We start from the raw sequence: 27,889 nt of genomic DNA, 5'->3' as shown, positions 1-27,889 counted from the left end.
TCTGCCTTGTGCTTTCCCCATGTAAGCATATCCGCTGTTCCAACCACACTTCTCAAATCCTCCCCACAATGTTGTAAAACAGCCTGGGCACTTGTTGGGCCCCATTTCACAGGCTCATCCGAGGTCACACAGCAAGCCACTGCATTGCCACCTTGGTACTGTTCATATCGGGCCTGTGAAGGGGCCTGTCCTGTGCACTGCAGCATGTCCAGCAACTTCCCTGCCTCTACCCATTGGATGCCAGTGTAACTCACTTCCACCAAGACAGCTCAAAATGTCTCCAGACTTTGCCAGTGTCCCCTGGGGGACAAAGCCAGCCCCTGTGAGGACGACTGGTCTGGAACGCTCTTGTTCAGCTCTCTGACTTAATCTTTTCTTTGAAAATAAAACTTCAGGGACCAACAAGCAATATTTTCTTCCTCCACTAACACACAACCTAATCTTTCGAAAGCAGATAGAACCCATATTTCAAAATCCACTTTTGGCATCCTTTTCAAAATGTTTCCAGGATGATGGATAGAAAAAAATGGAAAAAAAAAATTTGGACACAAATCCTTTTTCCATTGCACTTTGAGAAAAACTCCATCTTGAGCGTTTCTCACCTGTCTCTGGCTGATAAGCCTGCTCATAAAACCAGGGCCTTAGGAAAGACCCACACACACAGTTCTCCCACGGACACACCATGCTCACTGCCCTACTGCTGTCCACACTGGTGGCTGGAGGTAAGCCCTGTCACCCAGAGACACTGCTTACCCAGTCCCCTGGTGGGGCTGGGATGGGGGGAACCTGCACCCACACCCAGTCCTGTGGTTTCTAAGGGTTCCAAAGAAATAGAACAAAAGACAGGACTCTATGACATCTTGGGATCCTTCCAGAACGAGGATTTTCTCTTTGGAGTTGGGAATGTGGCAAGGGTAGGTTGCATTGTTTGAGTCCCTGCTTCTTGGACTCCCATGTCTTTCTCTTTTCACAGCACTCAGCTGTGGGCTCCCCACTTACTCGCCCCAGGTGTCCAGGGTGGTTGGAGGTGAAAATGTGAGACCCAACAGCTGGCCCTGGCAGGTAAGTCAACCACCCTCCACTTCCCTGCCCGCCCCCACCCACCTTACATCACTCCCCGGTCCTTCAATTGGCAAAGATGAGGCTTGTTGGGGACTCAGAGGGCAGGATGGGAAATTCCACCAATAAAATACATCTCCTTGCTTTAAGGAACCAATCAGTGCTATTTATGCAAATTAATCCTTGACTACAAGCTAATGAATGTTACCAGTGAAAATAAATGTTTCCTTACCTTGAGAAAATCACAGTGAGCACAAGACTGAAATGGTGGTGCGTGGGCACAATTACTAGCAACAGTTAGCGGTAGGACTCTAAAGCAGGGGTTCTTAGCAAGGAGTCCTTGGAAAGATTCTAGGAGATCCACAGCTTGAATTGGAAAAAGACAACTTATTATCTTTATTTTCTCTGACCTCTAACTGAAATCTAGCATTTCTTTCACTTTTTAAAAATTTTATTCCCCCCCCCGCCCCCGCCCTGCCGCAACTTGCTTGCTGTCTGCTCTCTGTGTCCATTCGCTGCACGTTCTTCTGCATTTTTGCTTGTCTCCCTTTTTTTTGTTGCATCACCTTGCTGAATCAGCATTGTACGGCGCTTGCAGGCTGGGCGGCACTCCACAGTGTGCGGGCGAGCCTGCCTTCACAAGGAGGCCCTGGGGCATGAACCCAGGGCCTCCCATATGGTAGATGGGAGCCCAACTGACTGAGCCATAGCCGCTTCCCTCTTTCACTTATGAATGTATGCAATAAATAAATCGCACTAGTATTCATTTCACCTGACTGGCAAAGGGGTCCATGAAACAAAAAAGGTTAAGAAACCCTGCTCTAAAGGAAATATGTGAGGTTTGCTCTGACATAAGTAAATATAATAAAATATCTTATCTGACATGACTGGGAATGAGTAATTGAAAAGTTGATGAGAGAGAAATTATTTTTAAATGATACATATACACTTTAAACATTTTATTTTAATTTAAAACATGTAAATATACATTCATTCACCTATCTTTCATGTTCTTAACTGTCTTTCTTGTATAAAGCACTCACACAATAGATGGTCTCCAGTTCTGTTTCTTTAAAGTAGAGCAGTACTTGGAACCCCTCATGAAGCAATCTGAATAATGAGCTCAACCAAATTTTTATGATTTTTTCCTCCAATCTTTCCGTTTTTTCATAGATGCTTAGATCAATAGCAGTTTTTAAAGTCACATTTATCCAGTCTCTTCCAAGCCTTTAACTTAGTTTCCATGTAAACCACAGCTCTCTTTTTGAACTCCGATTTCATTGGTTACATGTTTGATCAACTAACATAGTGACAACACAAGCCCAGTGGCATGAACTAGCTTGAGAAGAAACCCACCTGCATCAGGCTGAGTTTACAACACCAGTGACGGGAGCATCTAGCACCCGCTGTGAGTGTTTGTGGCATCCCATGCAGCGGACAAGACGTTTCACCAAAGTTAGTGGGGAGCATCTGTTAATCGGACCACTTAATTAAGAGACTTTGGATCAGAGCATGGTATATTTAGTCAGGGTTCCCTAGGGAAACACAATCTACAGGAGATATCTGTAAAGAGTATGAGATTTTATAACATTCTCTCACGGACCGTGGGGAAGCACAAGTCCAGATTCCGCAGGCAGACTGCAAACCACGGGTTCCTATGAAGTTCCAGGGAAGGTCCTTGTTGAGTTTCTGGGAGACATTGGCAAGACAAGCTGGGAAATTCTCTCTAAATGCTGAAATCCCTTTCCCTTTTAAGGCATGCAGCTGCTTGGATAAAATGTCACTCATTGCTGACAGCAATCTCCCTGGTTGATTGTCGGTATAATCAGCAGTTATGCAGTAAACTCACTGGTGACTAAAGTCCATAAATGTCCTTGTATCATAGTTAGACCATGCTTGCTTGACCAAACAACTGGACACAATTACCTGGCCAGGATGACACATTAGCCTAACCATCACACATGGCAACTGCTATTTCATGATTTGTATTTGACTTCATGTACTTTTGCCACTTCTTTTGCTTTTCTCACAGTCTCCCTATATTTTTTCCTCTGGGAAATATTGCCCCTCCCATATCAAAGGGCTCACTTGTGCTGAGAGCCAATCAATGCTGCCTACAAAACGATTTCTCATCCTCTGTACAATTGATGCCACTTATACAAATGTGTCCTTACCTTGGGAACCAATTAATGTTAGTCTTGGAAGAGTCTCTGCACTTCCTGCTTCTGTTTCCCTGGGGAGATTTTTTGTATAGGGATAGGTGGGTGGGTCTAGCAGGGCCATGATGAGGGGGAGGCAAGTGAGGCACTCATCTTGGGTGCAGAATTTAAAGAGGGACCACAAAACTCAGGAACTAAAAATGAAAAATGCTTAATGCACTATTTTTTTTTAAATCAAACATAATGCAAAAAAAAATCCATGATGAACAAAATATCTAAATTTTGAACAAAGATTAGTCTCAGGCTCCAATATGACTCAGCACCAAACTCCCCAAGAGGCCTCCGCTAGGCTACCCCCACCCCAGGATTGTGACCCTAGGTCAACACCCCTAAACCAAAGCACCAGACCCAAAAATCAAGCAGGATGTGTAAAGTTTACTAACTCCGTTTCTGGAACCAGATGGCCTGGGCTTGAACCCCAGCTCAACCGCTTACTAGATCTGCAGCAGTTCAAATTACCGTTCTTCATGGGTAATATTAAAAAATCTTAACCCTACGGCATGGACTACATTGTACAGGTACATGTCAGCTGCCTCTGTTTTCTCATCTGTAAAATGGGACTCATAAGAGTACCTACCTTTTGGGTTTGCTATGATTCTGAAATGAACTAATTCACATCCCAAGCTCAGAACAGCGCCTGGCACATGGTAAGTGCTCAAACGGTCGGACATTTAAAGCGTTAGCTCTTGCGATTTTTAATCCTCACAAGAGCTCTGCACAGTAGGTACTTTTATCCCGTTTTACAGATGAGGTAACTGGGACTCAGAAAAGTTACAGAATTGCCCAAAGCCACCCAGTTAGCTGGAGGGAAAAAGTGGACGTTTAAATTTGGTTCAACCAGACTCTTTTGGCCACACTATGCTGTTTGCAAACAAAATGTATTAAACTGGCAAAGTCTCACACCTGTAGGATGGTTCCAGCCTATTTTTTAAATTTCAGGGAGGCATCCATTTGGGTGTGTGTTCGTTTGCTTATTTTATCTAATTTTAAGCATTTTTTGAAAGCCAGTTAATCTTCGACCCCATTAATGTCAAAAAAACAACAATATGCCAAGTGCCCAGTCAGAAACGAGGACATTCAGAGAAAAGCAGGCATCTGCCAACAAAGAGATAATCATCCCCCAAGGTTCCGGAAGCGGAGAGCAGGCGACGCTGTGCTGGCACCTGTCTCCTCTCGGCTTGGCATGAACGGGGAGGAGGAGGAAAGCGAGGGGAAGAGGATGGGACAGCTTCATTAGGGGCTGAGCAGTGCCAAATATAACTCCTGAAAATTCCTTCCCACACCTATTAAACCATCAAACTTAAACAGAAACACTTTTTATTAAAAAAAGAAATCTTGAGTTTCTGTGGGGTCTGAGGAACACTTACTCATTCTCCCATTCCTATGAACGGGTTTAGACTTCAAGGAGAAACTACGGGAACTGATGGTCAGCTCGAAAGGAGAGGCCAGACCCTTGCCCTGGTGATTGCACTTTCACTCAGTCATTCATTCACTCACTCACTTGTTCAATCAGTAAGTATTACTGAGGACCCTCTCTGTGCCAGGCGTTGTTCTAGGCACCTGAAAGACATCGGAGGGGAAAACAATTCCCAGAGTTTATATTAAAGTGGGGGAGACAGAGTAAACAATTGAATGGATAAGTTCAGATCATTTCAGGTGGTGATAGAATTGTATGGAGGAAAGGACGAGGGGAATGAGAAAGACGTGTGTCTCTGTGTGCAGGTGTGTGTGTGAGTGGGCACGTGCATGCACACGTGTGTGTGTGTGTTTGCGCCTGCATGTGTGCACGCTCTATTTTAGATAGCGTGGTGGTCAGAGAAGACCTCGTGGAGAAGGCAGCCTTAGGCAGAGACCTGTAAGAGTGAGCTATGCTGTTACCTGGGAGAGGAAGACTCCGGCAGCAGGCTCAGCGAGTGCAAAGGCCCTGGGGTGGAAGTGCGCTTGGTGTAGTTGCAGGACTGCATGGGGGCCAGTGTGGCTGGAGCAGAGGGGAGGAGGTCCCGATGCGGCCATCCCAGGTTGTGGGCTTTTCACGGTGACACGGGAGAGCCCATGCAGAGAAGAGAAAAGGACCATTCTGGCTGCTGTGCTGAGAAAATACTGGGTGGGGGCAAGGCCAGGGTGGGAGGGGGCAGAACAGAGAGGAGCTGAAGTGATAATCCAGGCGAGGGATGAAGAGGGGGGACTAGCCACAGAGGCTGGAAGAAGGGGAAGAGTTCTCGGCACAGTCTGAAAGTGGAGCTGATGGGATTTGCTGCTGGATTTGGATGCAGTGTCTGAAAGGGGAGGTTTTTGACCTGAGCTGCTGGTAAAGTGAGAAAATGAGATATAGGGGAAAGAGGAGAAAGAGCAAGTTTTGGGGGAAAGTCAAGAGATTGGTTTGAGATCAATTAAATTTGAGGGCTACGGCCTAAAGAGGTCGCTCCCAAGGAGGGGGCTAGCCCAACGAATCACGCTGCAGAAAGACATGCAGAACAGTTATTTTTCATCATATTTGTATAAAATCTTGACATTTTGTTCATCAAAAATTTTACGTGAATTTTGACTTTTTAAAATATTGCAGTCAAATGATATTTACTTTGATCACGGAGTGTTTTGGTGCCGCCTCCGATTCTGCGCCCAGGCAATTGCCTCACTCGCCTCACCCCAGCCCCAGCCCTGCTTGCAGGATGCTGAGCAGCCCAGGCACAGGCCTGGCTCCTTCAGCTACCAGAGTGCCTGCGCTTCTTCCCAGGTGTCCCTGCAGTACAACTCCAATGGCCAGTGGCGCCACACCTGTGGAGGGTCCCTGGTGGCCAACAACTGGGTGCTGACCGCGGCCCACTGCATCAGGTAACTGCCGTGCCCCGGGCGTTCAGCCCACTCACCCGCCAGCCGTGGCTCATCTCGAAGAGTCAGAGCCCAAGTGGCCCCAACCGCGCTATCTAAGGCAGCCTTGCAAATAACCACTCGCCTGGCCGAGAAACAAGCTTCAGCCTATCTATAGTTCAGGCCTTGGCAAGACGACAGGATTGCGTTCCCGTGTTGGGCACTGAGAGGGGATTTGGAGGAGGGCAAGATCCAGTTCCTGCCCTCATGGGAATACTAGTTCTGGAATCAGATTCCCTTGGGCATGGCTTCTCAAGCCTTAATATCATCACCCATTAAAGAGGGGATCACAGAATTTAGTGTAGGTTAGTGGGGCTGGCATATACTAAGTGCTCAATAAAAGCTAACAACCACCTAGAAAGACCACTAGGGAAAGAAAAGGCTCTAGAACATTGCTCACTTGTGCTCTTCCCTCCCTCTAATCTCCCTTTATATTGCATTAGCGGGAGCTTAGCAGAGGTCTGGTTGGTCTGCTTACTCTCTCATTGTTGGGGGTAACCCCTACTCCCCACCTAATTTATATTATCTATGAGGTGGTGGGAAAAATATAGAGGACTGGGAGGCAAAGAGCCCTGGCATTGTTTCTGGATTCTCACTGGCCATGGGACTCTAGACTATTATCCCTATTGGGGCCTCACTTTCTCCTCTGGAAATGAGGGTTGGGAGATGAAACTAGAAAATGAGCTAGGATTCCTTGAGGGCAAATGATGGCTGTTTTCTCTGTATCCACTTCATTTCCTCCATAATAATATAGAGCTTATATTATCATAGCTTTTATGTCCTATTATAGTTTATTGTAATTATATAGTAGTTATAATTGTTATGTAGTTATGGTTATATTACAGTATTTCTGTTATTATAATATAGTTATTATATTACGTAGTTTATATAATATTTAACTGATTACCCACGGGGCGGGATTTTCATGTCCCAACTAGTGGCTCTCCCAGCAGTCGTGTGCTTGGGACCACCCCCGGGTTATCCAGAGGAGGCCCCGGAAGCCCCTGGAGATGATGCACCGGGGTGTCCCTGGCGGTGGGGGCTCCGAGGAGGAAGGCCGTGGGAGCTGACCCACCGCCTCGCCCCACTCTCTCGCAGCTCCTCCAGGACCTACCGCGTGGTGCTGGGCCGGCACAGCCTCTCCACGGAGGAGCCCGGCTCCCTGGCCGTCCAGGTCTCCAAGCTGGTGGTGCACAAGGACTGGAACTCCAGCCAGCTCTCCAAAGGGTACCTGCTGCCAAGCGCCCGCGTGTGCCGAGGGCCGGGCTGGGCAGGGGCACGGGGGGTCCCTGGAGGGCAGAGGGCTCCACCCACGGGGACCCCTCAGAGGTGGAGCCGCCCACAGATGCCTGGGGTGGGGTGGGGGGGTGCAGACTGGGGCAGGGAGGGGCGAAGTCTGGCAGGGCGACCCGGGCTCCTGCCGGTTACGGCTGCAGGTCCCCGGCCCACCCCGGGCACCCGCTGACCATGTGCCTGCTCTGTGCCAAGCCCTGGGGACACAGGGAGGGGGATGCAGGCCCACGACTGCTCGTGGAGCAGGACACTGCCTCCGTGCCCTCCCCGTGAGGCCTCCCAGCAAGGCCTTCTACATTTTCAAAGATGTCCTTGTATCCTGGCCGGGGACAGTCCTGGGGTAGTGTCCTCAGGAAGATGACCAGGGGGCGAGCTCTCCGAAGCCCCCCCGGTGATTCTTCCCCAGCCTACAGGGAAGTGGCCACAGCCCCTCCCCACCCCCTTAAATGCCCTCCTGTCCCCACCCTCTAAGCCTTTCCCGAGCACCTGTCCCCCAGGTACCATGTGCCATGCTGGGCACTGGACTCTGGGCGCTGGACACCGTGCTGGCTCCCGGACATCATCCCCACAGCGGGGGAAGTATGGGTTGTGGTTAGGAGCCCAGAGTCTGGAACCTGATTGTCTAGCTCTGAACGACTGTGTGACTTTGCGCGAGTCGCTTAACCTCTCTGTGCCTCCAGTTCCTCTTCTGTGAAATGAGGATAATAGCCATGCCTACCTCTAGGATTGTTGTGAGGATGAAAAACATGCTAAAGAGAATACTTAGAAAAGGGCCTGGCGTGTACTAGGAGCCCTCTGTGTGAGTTACCGTCACCCTCCTCCTCGGGGCAATAGAGAGCTGTGAAGCCCTGTCTGAGCAATGAGGAGTGGTCTCAGAGAATGGTCTGGCCTCCCTGGAGGGCGGGCACGGGGCGGCGGTGAGAGGGCAGGGTCCTCCACTCACAGAATTCTGGCGGACGAGCCGCTGGCTCCTGCGGCCCCACTCCAGCGTGTGGCCCGCAGCTCCTGCCCTAGCGAGCGCTCTCACGCCTGAGTCTCCTTCTAGACGGACCCGCAAGGCCTGGGCCGGGCCTGAATCCACGTGGAACCGCCGGGCTCCCCCGCTGGGTGGGGGCCCAGCCAGGGTCAGGGAAGGTTCGCTGCACTTCAGGCTCTTTCCTGATCCTGAGGTCCCAGGGCCACAGGCTCGTTCACACCTTCGTGCAACCAGTACCTGCTGAGCACCTGCTCTGCGCCAGGCTCTGTATCAACAACGGGAAACAGCCAACAGCCGTGAACGAGACCCCCGAGGCCGTCGCCCCATGAGGTTCAGATGAACCCTACACTTAGGCAGCGGGAGCTCGAGGGGCTCCCCTTTCTCATCCCTCGGCACAGTGAGTAACGGGGTCTGGAATGTCGGGGATCCCCAAACTTCCAGAAACTGCGATGGCAGGCGCCTTCTCAGTAGGCCTTCCGCCAACCACGTAATCACACCGCCACTTGGCACTGGGCTGAAGGATCCCCGTGTGTTTTCTTACTCCACTCACAGCCGCGGAGGGAGGCACTATCAACCCCATTTCACAGAGAAGGAAACCACGGCTTAGAGAAGGAGCTTGCTCAAGTTTCCAGAGTGAGAAAGTACCGTAAATGAGGACCTAGCAGTCAGCAGAGCCTGGCGGCCGCAGGCCTTCAGCAGGCACTTTCGTAATTGTCATCACTGTCCCTGCCGTCATCTCTCCACCACAGACAGTCACCTTCCCTTCCCCTCCCCAGAACCCAGAGAGGCCCACGGTCTTTCCCCTCCAATCCAAAGGAGCTGTTCTACGGTTCCAGAAGGGCCTCTAGAAAGAAGCAACCCGGGCGTCCCTTCAGATTTGCACCATTTACCCACACATACGGCCCCTTCGGCAGCCAAGATGCCACTCTTGAATGGCTGCCCAGGAGCTCATGCTGCCAAATCTGCCAGAAGACGGAGAGCAGGAGGATGCCATGTGGCTGGAGCGCTTGGCATTCCTACATTCAGTCGGCGAACGAGCGCCGGGGCCTGCTGCCGTCCAACGCTGATGAGGCTCACGAAGGGCACAGAGCCACCCGCGAGCGCCGAATCGGTGCTGCCTTCTAAGGACCTGTCGACTTGACGGGACCCACGCACGAGGCCCTGGGAAGCTGTGAAACGACCCAGGATGTCAAGGAAGGCCTTGAGAGGTGGGGAGGACGTGGGCGGACAGGGAGTGGGAGAAGGTGCTTTCCAAGTCAGGAGGACTTCCAGGACGTGGGACTGGTGGCGGAAGGGGCAGGCTGGAAAGGACGACGTGGGTAGGGGAGTCACGGGAGAGACGATGAGGATGCTGCATTGGGGCTGAGAAGGCTGTCGGCCCGAGGACCTTAACTGCTGTCCCACCGTGAGCACTCCAGTTACCAAGCCCTCCATAACAAATCACCCCAAAACGCACTAGCTTAAAACAGTGGTCGTTTATCGTGGTTCTGACTGGGCTCAGGAGGGCGGTTCCCACCCGGGGTCTCCCATGAGGCTGCGCTGACTCTGTTGTCTCAAAGGCTTCCTCAGTGACACGTCGGGGGCCGACGCTGGCGGTCAGCTGGGGCTACTTCCTGTCCATGAGGCCTGGGCGTCTACGCAGCGTGAGGGCTAAGCTAGCTTCCCAGAGCAAGATGCCAGGAAGACAAGACATAAGCTGTCTCTCCTCCTAAAACCCAGACCCAGATGTCACATAGCGTCACCTCCGCCATCATCACGGGCCCTCCCAGATTCCGGGGGAAGGAGCAAAGACCCCGGCCCTCGAGGGGCAGAGCGTCACCTCAGTGGTAAGAAGCGTGTATGGGAGGGGAGCTCCCGTTGCACCGTCTGGAAAATACGATCTGCCGTAATCACGGAAGGTTTTCTGAGCAAAAGAACGAGGCAAAGGAATGAACGTGGCAGCAGAGTGCAAGGGGAAAGGGGGAGAAGAATGAGCGAAGGCCAGAGGACCTTGTGCTGGGAGCACCTCCTGCCATTTCCTAAACCAAAGTGTACGGCTGGACAGACACCGTCAAGCCATCGGGGCTTCTCGCTTGGTTCTTGCCGAGCCCCAAAGTCTCAGAACCCTTGTCAGCACAGCATCCGGGCAGCGCGACGAGTCCAGCAGAGGGGACACTGCGAGACCAAACCGCCTTGCCGTTCCTGCTGGAAGCTCCCCTGCAAGGCTCCGAGGAAGGACGGGCTCCCAGCTCTCCCAGGATAAAATGCACTCCTGTGTGGTTTTAACCGCAGCTCCTTCCCCAGCCCTCTTAGCCCCGACAGAACGAATCAGGCTGGCTTAGGGAGGAGCTCGGTGGTCCAGAATAGACCTGGGGCGGGGAAGCCAACCCTTTCTTTTTTTTTAAAAGATTAATTTTTTATTTATTTCTCTCCCCTCCCCCTGCCCCAGTTGTCTGCTCTCTGTGTCCATTCACTGTGTGTTCTTCTGTGTCTGCTTGCGTTCTTGTCAGCAGCACTGGGAATCTGTGTCTCTTTTTGTTGCATCACCTTGTTACGTCAGCTCTCCGTGTGTGCGGCGCCATTCCTGGGCAGGCTGCACTTTTTTCACACTGGGCAGCTCTCCTGCCGGGGCGCACTCCTTGCACATGGGGCTCCCCTACACAGGGGACACTCCTGCGTGGCAGGGCACTCCTTGCACGCATCAGCACTGCGTGTGGGCCAGCTCATCACACGGGTCAGGAGGCCCTGGGTTTGAACCCTGGACCTCCCATGTGGTAAGCGGATGCTCCATCAGTTGAGCCACATCCGCTCCCCCAACCCCTTCTTGCGCTCTGCCTCTCTCCGACCCAGGAACGACATCGCCCTGCTCAAGCTGGCCAGCCCCGTCACCCTGACCGACAAGATCCAGCTCGCCTGCCTCCCGCCTGCCGGCAGCATTCTCCCCAACAACTACCCCTGCTACGTCACCGGCTGGGGACGGCTGCAGAGTGAGTGGGACCCTGGAGCCCTGGGGCTTGGGGAGGAGGGGAGGATTTCCCACCTGCCCGGCTATCTCCCCACTCGTTGTCCCAGGGCGTTTGGAAATAACGGTGCCTGCCTTGGAGAGGTGGGGTGGTGTAGACTGGACAAGAGGTCCGACTGCCTGTGTTCCAACTCTGGCTCTGCCCTTCGTAGCTGTGTGACCTTGGGCGCATGGCCCAGCCCGTCCTCGTCATGGGTTCCTGGTCGGTAAATGGGGGTAGTAACGGCAGCCGCACCGGAGGGCTTGAGTGGGATGAAAGGAGAGGATCGACGGAAAGCACCAAGACTGGGGCCGGGCACTGGTGCCGTGTGGCGGCAGGTGTCCTAGTGGCAAGGACGGAATGAGGGCCAGGGAGTCTGAGTGGCATCAGGTGACATCAGGAAGAGTCCTTCCATACAGGTCAAAACCAGAGGCCCGACCGACCGGCATTCAGCCCATGACGTTGGGGGCCCTTGGGGCTCCCCAAAGGTGCCCAGACCCTCCTTAAACCTTCTGCTTCCCACCTCAAAACTTACCTGCCCCAGGTGCCGCCTGGTCTCACTGTTAGCTGAGTGGCATCTCTCCTGGCTGAGTGGGCATCTCCTTTGACATAAACATGAGGGTCAGAAATCCAGTGACAAAGGACACCAAGAAGGAACCGAGGACCCGCCCTTCCCTTGCAAAATCACCAGAGGGCTGGCAGATTTTAGGGAAGTTCAAGCAAAAAAAAATTTGTTTCATAATGACATAAACCTATTAGTGACATATTTGTCCAGAGGTATATCAACCTGCTTATGTTCAAATAAATTAATATCACCTCTTTTGACTGGTTTATCTGCAAGAACAGTGACACAGGAAAGCTCAGCAGAAATGAGGCGTGAGGGCATCTCAAAGTGTCCAGATACACCCCTTTGGTTAGCCAGAAAACAGTGGGGCAGAAAGTATTTCATCCGAGGCAGTGGGAGTCAGGGGATGATTCCAGATGCTTGGCTGGTCGTGCCAGCTGTTGGTCACTAGCTATGTTACCCTGGGTCAACCAATTTATAGCCTCAGTTTCTTCATCCATAAATTGCAACACAGTTGGGGAAGAGTGAAAGAGATGGTGACTGTGAAAATGCTTCCTGCACTGTAAACAAGGCTTAGTAACTTATGTCAGAGTGGTCTCGGGCAAGCTGCTTAAACTTCCCTTGACTTCAATTTTCCCACCCGAAACAGGAATAAACATTTACTGTGAGGACCAGCATGTTCAGAAAAGGCTCCTAAAGTGCCCGTGAGGAATTCTGGCACCACGAAGTCTTGTCATTAGTGGCTGTGGCCACAGCAGTGGAGGACACGGTGACAGTTTCCTCTGGGCACCATTAGAAAAGCTTTACCTTGGTCACACCAGAATATTTTTCCTAACTAGGGGGCTGGAAATGTCCTATTGAAGGTAAGTGACAGAAACCCATGAAGCCAGCTAAGCAAAAAAGGGGAGTTTGTGAGGAGGCTGTGAGACTGTCCAAGGACAAAGGCAGCCGGGCTTGCGGAACAGGCGGGACGGGGGCTGGAGGCCTGCAGAGACCGGGAAAGCCTTCTCGGTGCCTCTCTTCTTGGGGAGCCGGCTGCATTCTCCTCCAGAGGCCGGGAGCCCGCAGGTGCCCACTGCCCCCTCTTTCCTCGGCGCCCCTTGGCCCCTAACCGCTCCTCTCTGGTCTCCGCAGCCAACGGGCCTCTTCCCGACATCCTGCAGCAGGGCCTTCTGCTGGTCGTGGACCACGCCACGTGCTCCCGCCCCGACTGGTGGGGCGGCACCGTCAAGACCAACATGGTCTGCGCCGGCGGCGACGGCGTCATCTCCAGCTGCAACGTGAGTACCGCGGCGGGGGCCGCTCCTCCACGACGAGGCTGAGGGGGAGAGGCTGCAGGGGCCGCCGCGTCCGTCCTCCCACCTCCCGGCTGAAGCAGCTGGAAACAGCTCCGGGCCCTTGAGAAACCGGCCTTCGTCCTTGCGGTCTCCAGAGATGGGGTTTTTTGTTTTTTTAATTTATTTCTCTTCCCTTCCCGGCCCGCCCCCCCCCCCCCCCCCCCGTTGTCTGCTCTCTGTGTCCATTCGCTGTGTGTTCTTCTGTGACCGCTTCTATCCTTATCAGCGGCATGGGAATCTGTGTCTCTTTTTGTTGGGTCATCTTGCTGAGTCAGCTCTCCGTGTGTGCAGCGCCATTCCTGGGCAGGCTGCACTTTCTTTCACGCTGGGCTGCTCTCCTTATGGGGCGCACTCCTTGCGCGTGGGGCTCCCCTACGTGGGGGACACCCCTGCGTGGCACGGCACTTCTTGCACACATCAGCACTGCACGTGGGCCAGCTGCACAGGGGTCAAGGAGGCCCAGGGTTTGAACCATAGACCTCCCATGTGGTAGGTGGACGCCCTAACCACTGGGCCAAGTCCACTTCCCTCCAGAAATGTTTTGAGATTCTCCTCGGGGCATCCGAGAAGTCCTTCCTTCAGTCTCACCTAGGTCTCTCATTCCTGCTACCCCTCTTATTCTTTCCTCTGGGGAGAAAGGGAGCCAAGGGGAAGAGGTCTCTGGGTCGGAGTCTTTCTGAGGTGACTTGCTGCTTATCTGTTGAATTAATGCCAGGAATGGCCCAGGGTGTCCCCTCAGGCTACCGGCCACAGACACTGTTCTGGAGACAGTGTCTAAACCCAAAAGAACTGCCGCGTGGTGGACTCGGCCGCGGTGGCGGAAGGGGCGAGCCCACTGGCTCCCGCCGAGCCCCGCGTGCCCTGCCCACGCAGCCCCAGGGAAGCTCACTCATCGTGGCAGGCGCCACCGACGGTGACTGAGCGTCTTACCTGTGGAACGAGGTCTCGGCTCCTTCACTTCCTGCCTGTCCAAGTCACTTCATCTCTGAGGGCGTCGCTTTTTCCTCTTTGGTGAACTGGGGATACTGACAATACTTACCTCGTAGGGTTTTGTGAGGATTAGACGAGATAAAACATATCAAGCGCTTGGGCCGGTTCCCAGCCCCCGGCAAGGCTCAATAGAAGGTAGCTCTTTTCGTCTCATGGTGCCACCTCGACCTTGGCCGTAGGGGCAGGCCTCAGAGGACATGGAGCGATACAAGCGCGTTGAGAACCCGGGTCCTCACGGGCAGTTCTAAGGCGGCCCCCTCCCCTCCCAGCAGCCCTCCCGAGCCCCCAGGCCCCTCCTGACAGACCTCTGGCCTTTCCCAGGGGGACTCTGGTGGACCGCTGAACTGCCAGACATCTGACGGCCAGTGGGAGGTGCACGGAGTGGTCAGCTTCGGGTCCTCCCTCGGGTGCAACTACTACCACAAGCCATCCGTCTTCACGCGGGTCTCCAACTACATCGACTGGATCAATTCGGTGAGAACCGTGAGCCCCGCCCTGCTCACCTGGGCCCAGAGGGCAGTGCCCACTTGGGGTCTGCGGACCCCCTCCCTCCTCCTGGGAGCTAGGCAGGAGCCCCCTTGAGGCTGCAGAAGCTGACCAACTGCTGCAGCCCTCCCGGCCCCCCACATCTCTGTGCATACAGTCAAGGGAAAAGGAACTGAGAGGGTGGACTTGACCAAAGGGATTGAAAGCAATGGATTCGACTCAAGGCTCAGGGACTGGTTTCTCAGGAGTGGGGGGAGGTTTTCTTTTTGTTTCTCTCTGTGTAGACCTAGACACCATTATCCCACGCTATAAAGTCACATTCATCTGCAAAGACCAAAACTTGATAGTTCTAGATGCCACCCCCCGCCCAGACTTAGCGATTGGAATGAGCCTCCCTGAAGGGCTGCTCGGCTACTCTGTAGGTGACCAACCATCCCGGTTTGCCCAAGACTAAGAGGTCTCCCAGGGCGTGGGACCTCCAGTTTTAGTGGAAGGACAGTGCTGGGTAAACCAGAAGTCAGAACCCCCCCTTTTCTGAGCGTGCCCCTGTGAGGGCTGTCTCCTGTGAGCTCAAAGTCTTCTTTTTTCCTTAAACAATGAACACATATTGGTTTATAATAATAGCCATAAAAATAATTTATTTAAAAAACAAAAACTTGGCACCAGTATTGGGAGCGTCATGGCTACAAGCAGTAGGCAGAGGGAGCCACCGCAGGAATTGGTCACAGAAAGGGGTGCTTGGGGCAGGGAGGGAGGCTTTGCTGTCAGGTGATGGGGAGAGAGGAGGACACTCATTGCCAACTGGGGGCACTTTCTAAACCACCTCCTCCTCGCATTGCCACTGCCTCAGTTTACCCTTCTGTAAAATGGGACCTGAACTAGACCAGGGCTGCGCGACATTCTTAAAAGGCAGAGCAAGGGGGAGTTGTGGAGTTTGTGGCAGAGCCCCAAAAGAAGGGAAAGTTGGCGTCTGATTTCATTATTTTAATTTGTAGAGAACTGTTCACTTGAATTAAAATGACACTCTGTTATAAAATCAGATAGGAAACCGCAGCCATGAGCATGTGGTCACAGGCAGAAAAAATAGTCAAAATAAGCAGGTGGGCTGCGTCCAAGCTCTCCCAGTAACATCAGCCAGCTCCTTGTTCATTTGTCTGTCTGCTGGCACTTCTCTGCCAGTAAGTGGTCAGAGGTACCAGAGATCCAAGAATGTGTCAGAGAAAAATATAAAATCAAGGAGAGTGGTCATTCATTTGCCTTTCGTTGGTGGGTTGGGGGGAAAGCTATGATTCCATTTTAGCAGAGGAAAGTCCACAGCCTTTGAGGTGCCACCAGCATTTCAAAGGAGCCTGGCCTACGACTCATCAGCCGGAAGGAGGTTCAGGGGCCTTTCCCACCCAAATCCCAGGCTCCTTTTCCAGCCTCAGCTGCTGGGTGAGTCACAGTGCAGCTGGTCCTGCCGGCCCCTCGGGGGCCCAGAGCAGAGCTAGGGGACAGTTGTCCTGACTCGTTGTCCCCGACATCAGCTGTTCCCAGCCACACAGACACAAGCAGGCCGGGGCAGGCCAGAGCCGAAAGCAACGGGGGATCAGTGGGGAAAGCAAGCCCCATGAGGCAGCTGGGCAGAGGCCCCCCATTCACGGGAGAACAGCCAGGGCAGGCACAGACGCCCAGGAAGGGCTTGCAGGAGCGGGAGAGCCAGGCCACCAGCTGTCCTCTGGTGGAGGCCCCTTGGCAGCTGCAGAGGGGCCGAGAACAAGCAGCCTCGCCGTGGTCCCAGCCCAGGGGCCTGCGGTGAAGCCCGGCACAGCTGCAGCCCCGGAGGCGCTTGGCAGTGCCTGCCCCAACAGACCCAGACAGGTGAGGGGGCAAATCAGGAAGCCGCCGAGGAAAAGCACACGCAAGTAGGTGACGGAAGGAGACAGGTGGCCGAGGGCCTGCATCCTTTCAACAAGCATTTATTGAATGGCAGCAATACATGAATTGCCAGGGTTTACTAGCTTTGTTTTTCTAGAAAGTGATACACACTCATTTATAAAAATATTTTTAAAATATGAGTGTATCAAGTAAGAAGTAGAAGTCCCCCTTGCTCCACACCTCCAGCTCCACTCCCCAAGGGGAATCGGTGTTAACAGCTGTGCCTGGTCTTCTGGAAGGTTTTTTTTGTGCATGTATGAAGTATCTGTGTATGTACACATACACACAGTGGCTGCCAACAAACAATAGCAGCTTACTCATCATATGTTCTGCAACATAATTTTTTGCTTAAAACTCTATCCCTTTTTACATGTCAGTACATACTTCCACGTCATTCTTTTGAATGGCTGCATAGTATTCCATAGTAAGAATAGTAAGAATTCAATGAAGGAAGCCCGAATCTGGTTTCTGTTTTTCACTCTTACATCGCTGCTATGGACAGCCTGGACTCCTAAAGCGGCATCGCTGGGTCAAGGGGCTGGCATACTAAAAAACCTGAACAGATACTGCTGAATGGCCTAGGGAAACAGGCCGCAGCCCCACCACAGCAGGGGTTGTTAACCCTTTCAAGGCCCTAACCCCTTTGAGAAATGAATGAAATCCAGGACATGCCCATCCACACCTTTTGCATTCAATTTTTAGGGGTTCACAGACCCCCTGAAACCCAAACAAGACTCTAGCCCAAGACCCTTGCTTTACACAAAGACCCCAGCAGGACAGTGAAAGCCGTGATAGCATCTCTTCCATTAGAGCTCCCCGCGCAGGAGCTGCTTCAGTGCAGGCTATGGAGAAAGACAGGCTGCCAGGCACGGCTCTGCTCGGTGAGGCTCAGCGGAGGATTTTCTTGCATGTGTCCTGCAGGTGATGGCAACTAACTAACCAAAAGAAGTCCCCGGACTGTTTTGGACTTGGGAAGGTGGCAGAAGAAAAAAAGTAAAATAAAGTGACAACTCCATGAATCACACCTCTGTGAGTCTTTTTAGCAACCGCCCTGTGTCCAGGAGGCAGGGGTGAGGACGGCCGGCCTGGCCTCGGGAGGGGCCTTCCTGGGGAGGCGTAGCGTCTCACCACTGCACGCGCAGTCACGCACCTGCGGGCCAGGGCCCCTCGGCAAGACACACGGGAGGCACGCTGGCGACGCAGAGCTCCCGCTCTGACCTGGTCTCTCCACCAGGTAACTGTGGTCCCTTGCGAAAAGGCCCTAACCCCCCCGGGCACAGGGTTCCCACCCCAGCCACCTGGGGTGACATGAGGATCAAATGATAGAAGGGATGGGAACGTTTTTAAAAAGGCATAAAAATCTCCTGTGTAAGGAAGAACAGAGTTTTAAGCAAATTGAGGTGGGGGTGGGGAGAGAGACAAAAGAGAGTCCATATTCTCCTAAGATTTGCTTTTTTAAGAATACTGCAATATGTGAAAAATTAACCATTTTTACACTGCATCTAGAATTCACAGATTGCCTCTACACAGACTCTAACAGCACCAAGCTTGCTGATCTAAGAGCGGCTGGCCTGTGTGCAGCCTCAAATTCCCATAGACGATTGGGTTCAAAAGCAGGAGTGATTTTGCCCCCTCCGGGGACATTTGGCAATGTCTGGAGACCATTTTGGTGGAAACATTCTGGTGGGCGTTTTTGGCATTTGGTGGGTAGAGGCCAGGGTGGCTTCCCAACATCCTATAAGGCACAGGGCAGCCCCCACAACGAAGACTTATCCGGTTCCAAATGCCACCAGTGCCAAGGTGAACCCAGCGCTGCGTATCTACGGGTGCCCTAGAGAGGTCAGAGGCCACAGGGCCAGCCCAGGCGCCAGCCACCTCCCGTCCACAGCACCCTTCTGCTCCTCGTGCTCACGGCTCAGCACCTGCCTCCAGCCTAGAAGCGGCTAAGAGCCTGTCTGCCATGGACGGTGACACACAGGCTACAGGATCCTTCCAAGTGTGACAACAGGTTGTGGTGAAGTCCAGGCCTGGGGCGGGAAGGTTTGGGGGTTTGGGGTAGAAGGGGAGGCAAAGCGAGGGGCCCGGCCTCAGGAGGTTTTGAAGAAAAGTTTTTTCCGGAGGAAATTAAAGCAACCAGGAATCTGTTTGTAAATCCCTTTTTCCGAAACAGCATGAGCAACCTGTGAAAACACAGACAGAGAAAGGCCTGGGGTTCTCTTGATGGAAGTAGAAATTCAAAAGAGGGGTTGGAGGAATGGACACTGAACCAGCACTTTAGTTTTGTTTTTTTCTTTTTCTATTCTTTTTTTTTTTCTAAACCAGCACTTTAAAAATAGGTATGCCTGCAGTCTCCTCTACTGGGGAAAAGGTTTACAGAACAATCACCTAAACTAAAAGTTCAAAAAATTCAAAATTTCAAAATCCAAGTATTTCTGAAGTTTAGATCAGATTAAAGGTTTGTTTGAAGTCGAGAACAGAGATCTGGACCAGGAGCTGAATGCTCTACTGAGCCCTGCCTGCCCCCCACCCCTCCCTGTCGGGCCCCAGGCTGCTCTGAGCATCATTAGCCCAGGGCCCGGGCACACAGCGCCCTCTGGGGTTGTGCTGGGCGAGGGCACTGTACTCTCCTCTCCCTGCTGCTCAGTGAGGCACAGCACAGAGCCTCCCCAGGGGAGAGGAGTGGCCCAGCCCCTACGGCCCTTTCCCGTCAAACAATAACCCACATAACCGAGCAGAGCAGGAGGGGCGCGCGGTGCCCCTTCCCAAAGGCAGCGAAGCTGCTGCGGGACCCCCGGCGGAAGCAACTGCCCTGCGTGGGATTTTCACGCAGTGGGGCTGCGGCCCTACCAGCCATCCTTCCCAGGCCCCTCGTGAGGGCGTCCGGAGAAGGGGAGACGCTAAAGAGGGGCTCGTGATTCTTGGAATCTAGAATAGGAAACTATGCAGCGGGAGTCAGCGGGCACGGGCAGGCTCCGTGACCCGTCTTCTCTAGTGCCACGTCCTGGCCCCTGAGCCCTGCACTGAGCGTTCGCGCTATCAATGGGGGAGCAGGAGGTCTCGGCCTGGGTACCTCCGAGAAGAAGCAAGCGACAGCAGCCCTCCAGATCCCCGAAGGGCAAGCACCACCTCGGCCACTCAAACGCCACCTCGGCCACTCAAGTGCCACCTCGACCACTCAAGTGTTGCCTGGGCCACTCAAGCGCCGCCTGGGCCACTCAAGCACCACCTGGGCCACTCAAGCGCCACCCCGCCAGCTATCTCACATTAAGATAAAACACCAGCTCTCTGGCAAGTTGGGGCTCAGAAGCAAACAGGGGTTTTACCGTCTTTATCCTTCCTCAAGCCGGGCCAGCCCCTGCTCACCCTTGGCAGTCCCTGCCCGCCCCCACCAGCCCGCCCGGAGGACCCGCTGCTGACCCCGGCACCCCCTCTCCTTGCCAGGAAGGCAGGGCTCACCCTGAGCAGGAGGGTCAGCAGGTCTTCAGAGCGAACCCACTGCTCCAGGACGCCGTCCAGGGTCTCGATGTACCAGGAGCCGCTCTGGGTGTCCCTCCAGGAGACGAAGCCTTCGGAAGGAAAAAGGCTGAGCTCGGCCGCCCCGGTCCACCCTCGGCGCTGGAGTTGGGGGACGTCAGCTGTTTACACAGCTATAGTAGCGCCCACAGCTCTCCTCTGTCCCACGTGGGGCCCCCACGGCTACCTGGTGACTTTGGTTATGGTCCCCGTTTTCCCAATAGGGAAATCAAGGCCCAGAGAAGTCGAGCGGCTCACCCAAAGGATAAGAAGGAAGAAAACGAAGTCCCGTGGCACTGACCAGCTGCCAGGCGCTGTGCTCAGCCATAGCCGGTCGCCGTGCCCCGTCCCCATGGCAGCCCTGAGGCACGATTACAACCCCGTTTTCAAGGGGAGACGGCTGAGGCAGGGCCAGGACACGGGCGAGGCTAGACGGGCACGCGAGCCTGAGAGCGAGCGCCTCCTTCAACTCTGCTCCCCAGGGGCCTCACTCGCCTGGCCCTGGGCGGGGCTTCAGAGAGGGGCTCTCTGGTCACATGGTGGCAAGAGGCAGAATGAGGGCTAGGACCCAGGCCTGTCCTTTCACACAGCACAGCTGCCCCTGGGGCACGACAGCGCACCGGGCTCGCCCCATGTGCTCACCTGGGAAGGTGGAGTAGGACACCAAGATGTCACTGGGCGTGGGCAAACTGGCCACAGCATCTGGCTGGTCAAAGCCCTCCTGGCTTTCCTGGAACGGGCTGGCGTCTGGCTCAGGGTTACTGCTGGAGGCCCTGCCTTCAGAGGAGGTGGAGGCCACCTCAAACCCACGGTCTCTCTGCTCTGCGGAAAGCAGAAACAAACACCAGCTTGTCCGAGAAGCTCCTTTCCTCGCTTCTGGGCACCAGCCAGCCTGCCCCAGCCCGAGAAGGCCCGCTTTCCTCTGGACACAGGGTTTCGGTATTGGGCAAACACAGGCAGGAAACAGACACAGAAGCTTTATGTTTTTCTGGGATGGAAGTATCACACGTTTATAACTAAAACTGGGGGGAGAAAAAGGAGAACATAGAAATTTTTTAAATGGCTTTAAAAACAAATTACAGAACAGTAAATAAAGGATGACTCTTTCGACCTATATATAGAGATTGATAGAGGATTGAGAAATGATAGAGATAGATTAGATAGAAAGACAGACAGACAGACCCCCTACTCCAGTATGACTGGGAAGGGACAGACAGACACAAGGGAAAGCCATGTGCAGATGGTGTCAGAGAAAGGAGTGATGAATCTGTACACCAAAGAATGACAAGGATTTTGTTAGCAAACACCAGAAGTTAGAAGAGGTAAGGAAGGGAGCACAGCTCTGCCGACACCTTGACTTTGAACTTCTGGCCTCGGGAACTGTGATAAAATCGATTTCTGTTGTTTCAAGCCACCCAGTTTGGGGCCATTTGTCATGGCAGCCCTAGGAAATGAAGACCCAGGGGCCACTAGCTGCATTTCCATTTATGTTCCAATCCTCACTCTACAAATCCCGTGTGAGGGTGTGGGCTGCAGGCCTGTGCATCTCATGCAGATTCATTCTTAAAGAGCCTCATCACTTTGAAATTCCCTTAGGGCTAGTTGAATCTTCCCATAAGAATAATTATCAATGGGGAGCGGATGTGACTCAAGCAATTGGGCACCCATCTCCACACAGGAGGTCCCGGGTTCTGTTCCCAGAGCCTCCTCAAGAAGACAAGCAAGACAGTGAGCTGATGCAATGGGCTGGTGCAGCAAGCTGACACAATGAGGAGATACAACAAGCAAGGAGCAGAGGGGCTCAAGCAATTGGGCGCCTCCCTCTCACATGGGAGGTCCTGGGTTCAGTTCCTATCCTAGTACCTCCTAAAAGAAGATGAGCAGACAACACAAAAGAAGATGAGCACACAACAAACAGACACAGAGAGCAGACAGCGAGCACAGACAACGAGGTGGGGAGGGGGGGAATAAATAAATAAATCTTAAAAAAAAAAAAGAACAAATATCAAGCCGGAGGAAGATACATTCCCTCAGTGCATAAAATCCACGACGACTGTAGCCACGGGTGGTTTCCTGCCTCCTCAGCACAATCTCTAGCTTTTTGAAGAGGAGCACCCCCAAATTAACAACTGGGCCTAATCGTGGTGGCCACTCTCCTTTGGCCACAACATGGACTCACGCTGACATTTCTACACTAAAGATAGTCTTTTGAGACACGTTTTCAGTTCTGGTGCTCACATTACCTACCCCTTAATGAAGGGGTGGATGACATATTGGGAGATTTTTTAACTGCTTTAAATGATAATAGCAGTGCATTTTAAAATAGCAACACAAAAGTCAGCAAAACCCGGCGCAGCCGTTCCAATGGATGTAAAGGACAGAAAACACCACAGGGACAGAGAACGAGGCCATTTTTGTATGTCTGTTCCAGCTGCAGTGGCGCCACCGTGTGGCAACAGCAGTAAATACTAGGTCACGGATCCTGCTGGGGGCAAAGCAGGGACAGACCTCTGTCCAACTCCCAATAAAGACGGCATCTTATCCACTTGCATTCCAGCTCTGCAGTCCTGCTATTCCCAGTGAGCTTTTTTGTTTTTCGTTTTTTGTGTCTTTTTTTTTTCATACTGTAGAGGGGATCTACATTATTTCAAATTTTGCTCATAGTTTGATGTGGCTACATGTGGTTATATTTCAAATTCAAATGATCAGAATCCTCATAACATGCCAGCATACTGTGAGCTTCATGCCAGGCCCCCTGCTGGGGACCCTGCGGTGGGGCAGACGGGTCTGGCTCCCCTCAGAGAGCTGACTGTGATGAAGCTCAGTACAAGGAGAAAGAACTATGGGAGGAGAAGAGCTGGGGCTGCAAGAGCGCAAGGGCCAGACTTGTGTTTAGGGAAGGCTTCCTGGAGGCGGTGACAATAACTGGTGACCAGAAGGATAAAAAATTAAGAGTTAGCCAGAACTTACTGGTTTTCTGCTGGGGAACTACTGTGATTAGTAAGGGAAGAAACTGTAGTAGTGATGTGGAGAGGGTGGCCACGGTGGCTGCTGATGGTAGGGAGACGAAAGAAGAGAGATGGTGTGGGGGCATTTTCGGGATTTGGAGTTGTCCTGGGTGGTGCTGCAGGGACAGATGCTGGACATTGTGTGTCCTGTCGTGGCCCACTGGGTAGACTGGGGGAGAGTGTGGACTACAATGTGGACCACTGTCCATGTGGTGCAGCAATGCTCCAGAATGTATTCACCAGGTGCAGTGGATGTGCCATGATGATGGAAGAGGTTGTTGATGTGAGAGGGGTGGGGTAGGTGGGGTAGGGGGTATATGGGGACCTCATATTTTTTTAATGTAACATTAAAAGAAAATAAAGAAGAAGAAAAAAAAGAAAAAGAAATAAGCACACAAAAATTAACTAAAAAAAAAAAGAGTTAGCCAGGAGACAAGACAGAGAAACAGCACGTAGAAAGGCCAAGGAGGGAAACGGATGTGGCTCAACCAACTGGGCTCCCGTCTACCATATAGGAGGTCCAGGGTTCAATGCCCAGGGCCTCCTGGTGAGGGCAAGCTGGCCCACGCAGTGAGCTGGTCCACGTGGAGTGCTGGCCCATGTGGGAATGTGGCCTGGCACAGGAGTGCCGCCCTGTGTGGGAATGCCCCGCGCAAGAGGGACGCCAATGCAGAGAGCTGGTGCAGCAAGATGACACAGCAAAAGGCACAGAGGAGAGAAGACGTAGTAGCACAGGGAGATGAGTAATCGCCTCTCTCCCACTCCAGAAGGTCCCAGGATCGGTTCCTGGAGCCACCTAATGAAAATACAAGCAGACACAGAAGAACACACGCGAATGGACACAGAGAGCATACAACGGGGGGAACAGGGGAAGGGGAAAAATAAAAATAAAATCTTTAAAAACCGAAAAAAAAAGGCCAAGGAGCAAGCAAGAGCCTGTGACATCCTGGGAAGGGTGTGCTGTGCTGGCATGGGACACAGCATGCCACTAGGAAGGCAAAGGGCTGGGGCCCAGATCACCAAGGCTCGCGCAGGCGCAGCTAAGGAGTCCAAAGGGTTTATTTCTGTTCCTGGGTCTTCAGCTCTGTTTGGTTCCTTTTCGTGGTTTCTATCTTTTTATTGATATGGTCTTTGTGTTCACCTATTGTTTCCCAGATTTCCTTTAGTTCTTTGTCCTTGTTTTCCTTTAGCCCTTTGAGCATATTTATTACCATTGTGTTGAAGTCCGTCTGGTATGTCTACAGTCTGGTCTTCCTTGTTGACAGTTTCTAATGCTTTATCCTGCTCCTGTGCATGAGCCACTGTCTCATGTTTCTATGGATGTTTTGTGATCTTTTGTTACAGCCTGGAAATTTTTATATTTTAATGTTTTATCACTGAAATTTAGACAGTGAGGCATCTGTTACTTGAGCTTGTATCCAGCTAGTGTTACAACAGGAATTTCCTTGAGCTAACAAAAAAGGAAAGAAAACCCCACTCCCAGTCTTTGCAGGTTGGCCTGTGCAAGTGCTCTGCTCCAGAGCTTAGCCACCCTAACAATGAGTTTACAAGAACAGCCCAAGACAAAAAGCAGGGTCCTCCCAGTCTTTTCTGCACACGTCTTGTCCTGGGCATGAGCATGTGGCCCTAGGAATTCCCCATTACACAGATGCAAATTTCCCCCAGGAAACAGTGTTTCCTTCAGCCCCAGGTGCTACAATAAACATCCCATAGTCAGGAATCCTCTGCTTCAGGCAGGTGGAGACAGGAGGTGGAGAGAGACTGGGTTTTCAGTTATTCAAATGAGCCAGGCATTGTGCTAAGTGCTATTCATGTACTAATTAGTACATTGGATATTAATTATAACACTATGACAATAGAGTCAATGCAATACTAATCAAAATCCCAAGAGCTCACTTTACAGAAGTAGAAAGGGCAATTACCAAATTCATTTGGAAGGGAAAGTGCCCCCAAATAGCCAAAAGTCTTCTAAAAATGAAGAGCAACATGGGAGGAATTTCACTGACTGACCTTTCAACATATTACAAAGCTACAATGGTCAAAACAGCATGATACTGGCATAAAGACAGACACATCAATCAGTGGAATAGAATTGAGAATCCAGAAATAAAACTTCACCCATACAGCCAACTGGTTTTTTACAAACCTACCAAGTTAATGTTAATGGGACAACAGTTTCTTCAACAAATGGTGCTGGGAGAACTGGATATCTATAACCAAAAGAATGAAAGAGGACCCCTATCTCACTCCACGTATAAGAATCAACTCAAAATAGATCAAAGACCTCAATATAAAAGTCAGGACCATAAACCACCAGAAGAAAACATAGGGAAACATCTTCAAGGCCATGTGGTAGGTGATGGTTTCTTGGAACAAAAGGGAAACTAGATAAATGGGACCTCCTCAAAATTAAACACTTTTGCACCTCACAGGACTTTGTCAAAGGGTGAAAAGGCAGCCGACTTCATTTATCTTAAAAAAAAAGATAAAAAAATTTTTGTGTGATTTATGTATCTTTTTAAAAAAGATAATAAAAAAATATTTTTAAAAAACCCCACAGGGTGTAACATTAAAAAAAAAAAGGCAGCCAACTCAGTGGGAGAAAATATTTGGAAATCACATATCTGATAAGGGTTTAATGTCCATGATATATAGAGAGATGTTACAACTCAACAATAAAAAGACAAACAGCCCAATTAAAAATGGACAAAAGACTTGAATAGACATTTGTCCAAAGAAGAACACAAATGGCAAAAAACACATGAAGAAATGCTCAATATCACTAATGATTAGGGAAATGGCAATCAAAACTACAGTGAGATCTCATTTCACACCTATCAGAATGGCCACTATTAAAAAGATAGAGAACTATAAGTGTTGGGGAGGAATTAGTGAGATAGGAACACTTATTCATTGTTGGTGGGAATGCAGAATGGTGCAGCCCCTGGGGAGGACTGTTGGGCAGCTCCTAAAGAAGCTGAGTACAGACTCGCCACGTGACCCTGCAATACCACTACGGGGCATTTACCCAGAAGAACTGAGAGCAGTGACACAACAGACATCTGCACACTGATGTTCATAGTGGCATAATTCATGATCGCCAAAAGTTGGAAATAACCAGGTGTCCATCAACCGATGAATGGATAAACAAACTGGTGTATTCACATGATGGAATATTATGCAGCTGTAAGAAGAAATGAAGTAAAGCATATGACAACATGGATGAAGCTGGAGAACGTTATTTTAAGCAAAGCAAGCCAGATACAAAAGGACAAATAATGTATGATTGCATTACTATGAATCAAATATATTGTGTAACATATTGTATGCTTTTAAAAAAAATGTATATGTATCCAGTACATTTGAGAAATGGATGTTTTTATTCAACGGTTTTCTTTTTAGTTTTTAATTGTTTATATTTTCAATTATTAAATATATAAAATAAGGTTAAAAAAATAAATAAAAAAGTTAAAACTGAAAAAAAAACTCACTATGAGGTGGCTTCTCTTATTGCCCCCCATTTACCAACACTTGTAGAGAATAAGCAGCGTGCCTGAGGTTGTGCACTGAGCAAGCAGCCAATCCAGCGTTCTCAAACTCATTGCTGAGTTACGTGTCATGGCAGTGAATTAATACAGTTCCATCCAATATAAACTCCAGGGGGCAGTCTGTTCACCACTGTGTCCCCAGCACCTGGCTCACAGCCTGGTATATACAGCAAGTGCTCAGTGAACCCTTACTGGATGTAGCAGGTGGCTAGAGCCTGGTCTAGAAAGGCCCACCCCTCACCAAGGTGCAACCATGCCACGTGGGCCAGGTGATGGGGCAGTGGGAAGGGCTTTGACCTTGGGCGGGGAGGAGGCCGTGGGTGTGTACCCCCTCCCCTTGGGCAAGCTGGGCAGCTCTGGGGTATGACACCGCCCACTTCTCTAGCCAATCAGGCCAAAGGGCAAGGCACACAGCCCCAGGACACTTCCCAGACGTCCCGGCCCCTGCCCCTGAAGAGCGCAGGGCAGGGAAAACCCTCTGGAACAGAATTCCAAGTGTTCTCCACTTCCACCATCATGTCCCACAATCCAGGAAACTCCCCACCCCTTTTTTTAAAAAATAAGAAAATTAGGTAACATGAAGAAGGGCATAGGTTTAAAGCCAAACAATCCAAATACTCCTTAAAAATTCCTCAGATTACCAGGACCTGGGCCCTGGGAAATCCAGATGCCCATCATTAAATTCGTTAGTTTCTCTCTGCTGCTCAGTGATGGCCTCCCTTTCCCTGGGGGGCAGTGGAGGGGAGAGGGGGGTTGAGGAGTCGGGGGTGGGGGCAGGGGAATGACATGGTAAGGAAATGAAGACTTTTCTCTCTCTTGCCTCTGCTTTGTTTCTGCCAGGTTTCTAGAGTTGAATTTGCCAAAGTGCAATGAGCCCACGCGGCTCCCGCCCCACAGACGGAAGGCAACCGACCTCTAAACAGCGGCCAAGGCTGAGGCCCGCTCCAGCCGGACCGCAGCGCACAAGACATGCACGGGAAGTAGGGCCCCTCTGCCTGAGGGGACCCCGTGAACATGGGGAGAGGCTGGATGGAGAAGGACGAGAGCCCCTTCGCCCCCCCCCCCCCCCCCGGGAGCCCGGTGAGCGCTTACCCCCACCACAGGCGTGGAGGACGGAGCCCCTTCCCCC

The 27,889-nt window shown here is 51.7% G+C and overlaps 2 protein-coding genes and 1 long non-coding RNA gene across 3 annotated transcripts in view; 1 reads left to right on the top strand and 2 right to left on the bottom strand.

Annotated features, from left to right (window-relative positions):
- Positions 1-12,124, bottom strand: part of LOC105747472 (uncharacterized) — a 28,708-nt gene extending 16,584 nt beyond the window's left edge. The window contains exon 1 of the long non-coding RNA XR_001119471.3: positions 11,932-12,124. This is a non-coding gene — a long non-coding RNA (uncharacterized lncRNA). The remainder of the gene's footprint in view (positions 1-11,931) is intronic.
- Positions 683-17,714, top strand: LOC101432071 (chymotrypsin-like elastase family member 2A). Its single transcript, XM_004472169.4, has 8 exons — positions 683-722; positions 974-1,062; positions 6,013-6,110; positions 7,245-7,373; positions 11,245-11,381; positions 13,096-13,241; positions 14,610-14,762; positions 17,613-17,714. Exons 1-8 carry the CDS (start codon positions 683-685, stop codon positions 17,628-17,630), a joined length of 810 nt encoding a protein of 269 aa, XP_004472226.1. The 3' UTR covers positions 17,631-17,714.
- The window catches only part of CASP9 (caspase 9), a 24,389-nt gene continuing 13,216 nt past the window's right edge, over positions 16,717-27,889 (bottom strand). Inside the window, exons 7-9 of the mRNA XM_004472170.5 lie at positions 20,847-21,026; positions 20,148-20,257; positions 16,717-18,871 (exon numbers count right to left, since the gene is read on the bottom strand). Of these exons, the coding sequence (XP_004472227.1) occupies positions 18,779-18,871; positions 20,148-20,257; positions 20,847-21,026 (383 nt within the window). The 3' untranslated portion in view covers positions 16,717-18,778. The remainder of the gene's footprint in view (positions 18,872-20,147; positions 20,258-20,846; positions 21,027-27,889) is intronic.

Source organism: Dasypus novemcinctus, chromosome 9, assembly GCF_030445035.2.
Source record: "Dasypus novemcinctus isolate mDasNov1 chromosome 9, mDasNov1.1.hap2, whole genome shotgun sequence".
Lineage (NCBI taxonomy): Eukaryota > Metazoa > Chordata > Mammalia > Cingulata > Dasypodidae > Dasypus > Dasypus novemcinctus.
The sequence above is the reverse complement of the archived record's forward strand: the minus strand, read 5'-3'. Positions and strand labels throughout refer to the sequence as shown.

Excerpts from the sequence above, each read along its gene's own strand:
- LOC101432071 (XM_004472169.4), top strand. The coding sequence starts at position 683 with ATGCTCACTGCCCTACTGCTGTCCACACTGGTGGCTGGAG. Across the intron at positions 1,063-6,012 it reads CCAACAGCTGGCCCTGGCAG|GTGTCCCTGCAGTACAACTC; the intron begins GTAAGTCAACCA and ends GCTTCTTCCCAG. Across the intron at positions 13,242-14,609 it reads GCGTCATCTCCAGCTGCAAC|GGGGACTCTGGTGGACCGCT; the intron begins GTGAGTACCGCG and ends GGCCTTTCCCAG.